The sequence below is a fragment of the Hyalella azteca genome, unplaced genomic scaffold (genome assembly GCF_000764305.2).
Source record: "Hyalella azteca isolate HAZT.00-mixed unplaced genomic scaffold, Hazt_2.0.2 contig14247, whole genome shotgun sequence".
NCBI lineage: Eukaryota > Metazoa > Arthropoda > Malacostraca > Amphipoda > Hyalellidae > Hyalella > Hyalella azteca.
Window position 1 is genome coordinate 1 of NW_025944138.1, and position 4,354 is coordinate 4,354.

The following is a 4,354-nucleotide window of genomic DNA, read 5'->3' on the forward strand; positions in this document are numbered from 1 at the left end:
AGTACAGCACTACACCCATCATTGGTTTAGCTATAGGTGCCGAAGCACCACGGTACGATTGTATATCCAATTGTTAGTTTTTACTTTTGTTTGAGCAACGATTATCGCCACAGGCAAAGCAAAAAGTAATAGAAAATTATTTGTCTATATACAAAGCGCAATTATACCTGAATTCTATACATTACGCATTCTTGTAAATCTACTATATATCTAATAACATTTTCATGCTTTAAAAGTCTTACCCGTTCCCAGAAAGCAATGCAGTTTTTCGTATCCTTTTCGAAATCTGTTCGAATAAATTTGCAGTTAATGTTCAATTCGCGCAGAAGTTCAAATTCATAGAGGATGAAAGATGAGCAGCATTTCTACATGCAAATAAATTGACAAGTGCCGAACGGTAAGTGAGTATTCGATTCTAGATCATGCATAAACAATTTTCTACATATAGGTTTTGAGGTCGTTCGATGATCAACGACGATTACTGTTACTGTAGGAGTGATGTAGCTATCAATATAACGTAGAGGAAGCATCAGAGTGAAGTTGACGTCAGTGGCCAGTGCTAATTACTTGTCACTAATATTTTTCAATGTCATACTTTTTTAAAGGTTGTAAAAACACACATTAGGTCGAATCGCTTGACTACATAAAAAATTCAAATCCATATATAGTTCATTTTAAATAAAAAAGTTCCCCATATCATATGATACTTAATCGTTCTGGGGCCGTACTGTCATGAATAGTTACGAGTTCGTCACTCCGACAGCCAATCACTGACGGCTTTTCAAGCTAAACCAATCAGTCATATACGAGAAATTTGCCACTACGTGTAATGAAGCCACTACGCATACTTAAGCGAGCTCTGATAGTTTAAGCAAACATTAAAATTTACCTTCAATCTGAAGCGTTTCCGGGCCATTGTAGATGAGCGGATTCTTGTGCATTTTCCTAGCCTTCTTGAAGGCCAGATACGAGGTTATCGCACTGCCCAGTCAAGAAGTCATATCAAGGAACAAACATGCAAAACCATAAAAAAATAAAAATAGTTATCAAAGTTAGCTTCTATGCCTGTCAAGCATTGCCTAGTATGAAGCATATTTAGATGTTGATTAATCATTGATTTGTAGCACTTCATAAAGCAAATGAAAAAGGTTTAGTGATATCGGCATTCTACCTAAAAAAATTTAAAATGTTATTACGTACATTGAATTATTTTGTAGAAATGAGATATAGAGAAGGATGACCTCAATCGTTTTAAACGGATGTCTCAATCTAGATTTTTATTGAAAACTAATTCACCAAGCCAAAAAATTTAACATTAATTCATATTCAAATATTTTTTCACAGGCTAAACTTTTCATAAGTTGTCCTATGAGATTTTCCTATTACAAAAAGTACTATGCAATAATAGAGATAAAACGTATGTTTCATGCAATATGATTTAGTTATTATAATTTTCAACTCACTTTCTTGGATCACGTATAAGTAATATTATCGGGCCGTCCCGTGGGGCAGGCTTGCCTCCGGTCAGATGATCTTTGATCAACAGTGTCGTGTTCGATGTAATGTTCTGCTCCTCGCCCAGGTATCCTGCCATTAAATGTGCTCGGTATTATTCTCGCGGAAACATGCTACGAAGCTAAAATTGCAGGTTTCTCCAGATAACGGCATACCATCGAAGACTGAACTATGAGTAAGGTGATTTGAAAGAAGATTCATGAAATCTAAAGGATTCCAAAAATATGATGCGAATGTTTTCTTGATTTAATCCACTAATGAAATTTTAAATAGTTAAATAAAAGGATTCATCATTCAGGAAAGTGAATTGAAAGCCTTGCACCAGCGAAGTCAATCACTGAACTCGAAGATTACGTAATACAGGACATAAATAATGTCTCGTTTCATACCTTTATATTCCGGCACAATTTTTTCCCTCTGTCTCATTTTTTTTTTCAGGGTTCATTCTGAGACACAGAAGTCTATATGTGCATGAATAATTGTGAATTATAGAAAAGAGTAATCACCAAGGTTGTAAAGCTTCTGGTCTACGTAGACAGAGCCCGTGAAGATGCCCGTGGCGCCCTCCACCAGGTACCGCGTCCAGGTGTTGCCCGAGCGCGGGAACGAAATTAGATAAACCCGCGGGATGTCCACACCCAGCCTCGTCTCAAACCTGCCCACGTGATAATGGCTACGAAGTTAAGTAAATCCGCGGGATGTCCACACCCAGCCTCGTCTCAAACCTGCCCACGTGATAATGGATGGCTACGAGGTTAAGTGATTTTGAATGATATAATTTATTTATTGAATGTCAATTTTCGAAGAATATTCAATCAAGATCATGATATTCTAGTAACACTCTTAGCAACTTCATGGAGAACAACAGCATTTTTAAGGCAAAATGTATCTTGCACAGAGCGGTAATGATTGTAGCTAATTCAACAGACATATATCATGTTCACGAATGAGAAATTTATGAGCTAAAAAACTATTTTAAAGTATTAACCTGCTGCAGGTTGTGTCATTTGGCCACGGGTGGGCAGAAATTGGACTTTGCAAGTCCTGCTGGAAGGGAGGATGTTCAGGGAGGCCAAGGAATTCGCCTCCTGAGTAATTCCAGCCTGCATAGCGAAGGGTCAAATAAAACTGCTTCTTCAGAACAGAATCTGCTTCTTGGGAATACATTGCCAATTTTAATTGAGTGCGCAAATCATAGGATATATGAGAATGCAGAATAACTCTCCACCTTTGAAAACTTGTTGTCGCATAATTTTTACGATGTAATTATTAGAAACAAATATTTATAGTTCTCATAAGCGACGTCTGTGCAAATAAAAAATGTGCGGCATTAAATAAAGTGGTCAACAAATGTTGATAATATCACCACAAATCATCAGCGTGCAAGAGAGCCATTGTCTCCGTAGACTAAATTGCATAACGTGATTTATGAATGTTGGGACGTAATTTGAATAATTATTATTAATTGCGGGCAATTTACTCATAAATCATCCACAATTACTCACGTAACTGCTGAGCATTAATCCCGATGAGCGGATTATTGGTCTCAGCAGGCCGTGTGATTCTGGCGACAAAGGTATTTTGTCAGGAAAAATCAGTTAATTTTTAACAAACTACGGATTGGATTTAAAACATTAACACTCTGATTTGCACACCACTAATTGATACTAGCACTCTGATTTACAAACCAATAATTGACATTAATACTCTGATTTCCACACCACTAATTGATATTAACATTCTGATTTACACGTCACTATTCAAAAAATTNGTGGCAGGCGATCCTAGCCGTGCTTATAGAATGCTAAGTTAAAGTTGTTAGGGAAGGAAATTAAACAAATAATAAATATAAATAACGACTTTCTTAGTGTTGTCTGTGAATTTTTAATAACAACAGAACGAATTTTAATAAAAGCTGAACGAATATTTCGAGTATTTCTGCCGGGTGCTGCTGCCTGACCACTGGCTGCAGGGCGTTGATTGATCTGTTTATGTACATAGATAGATCAGTACATTGATCTATTTTCCAGCTGAAAAATTGAGTGGAAGATACGGAACCATAAGTATTTTTAAATGAATTTTTACCAGAAATGTCATTATAGTTTTGCTGAAATCGACTTCGTTCGAATCATTTTATTCTTCTGGGGTTTTGTTATACGTACCTGAGGGCAAAGATGAGGAACGCGGAAGTGAAGAATATTACACATATAGTCTTTAGGAACGTTTTCCTCATGAAAACCTGCATGTTTGCTGGCACTTTAACTTATGTTGAAGTAAAACACGCAAATTAAAATATTTTTGAACACAAATCCCTGCAGATTTCGTGTAGGTTTACTTCGTGGTGGATTTGGTCAAGCTTTTGACCTTGGACAAGTCTGAAGAAATGAAGACATTTCGAAATAATTTCCAATCTAAAAATCATTATGAGAAATATAGATATAATTATATTATTTTCTCTCAAACTCGCATATAACTAATAAGATGAATAATAGTATATTTTCCAGGTCAACGCCGCACTAAACATTTTTCTCTGAATGACTTCTTCTCTGAGTTTTCTAAATCTGCTTAAGACACAAAATATTTTAACTGGAAAAATTGATATGTGATGGCTCCAATAGATTCTTCCATAGCCCAAAAATATTTGACTACGTAAAAAATGGTTGATCCCATTTGTGCTGTGAGCCCAAGCTAGAGTCCTGTTAGTCGTCTTAAGAGAAGGGCTTGTTGGAACACTTCTATTCTCTTCTATAACTAGGTCTTTCTTGCAAAGATGCATGTTTCAGATCATTTCGAACTACTCAGGACGAACAAAACTAACTTAAAGGAAAGGGTTTTAATC

The 4,354-nt window shown here is 36.2% G+C and overlaps 1 protein-coding gene across 1 annotated transcript; it reads right to left on the reverse strand.

Annotated features, from left to right (window-relative positions):
- Positions 1-1,463: 1,463 nt before the first annotated feature.
- On the reverse strand, positions 1,464-3,892 carry LOC108677614 (WSC domain-containing protein 1; the record flags this gene model as incomplete). Its single annotated transcript, XM_018165866.2, has 5 exons — positions 3,678-3,892; positions 3,021-3,079; positions 2,504-2,618; positions 2,022-2,170; positions 1,464-1,587 (listed from the first exon to the last, which is right to left on the reverse strand). Coding segments are annotated over exons 1-5 (530 nt in total), but the record flags the coding sequence as incomplete, so codon positions are not given.
- Positions 3,893-4,354: the final 462 nt, after the last annotated feature.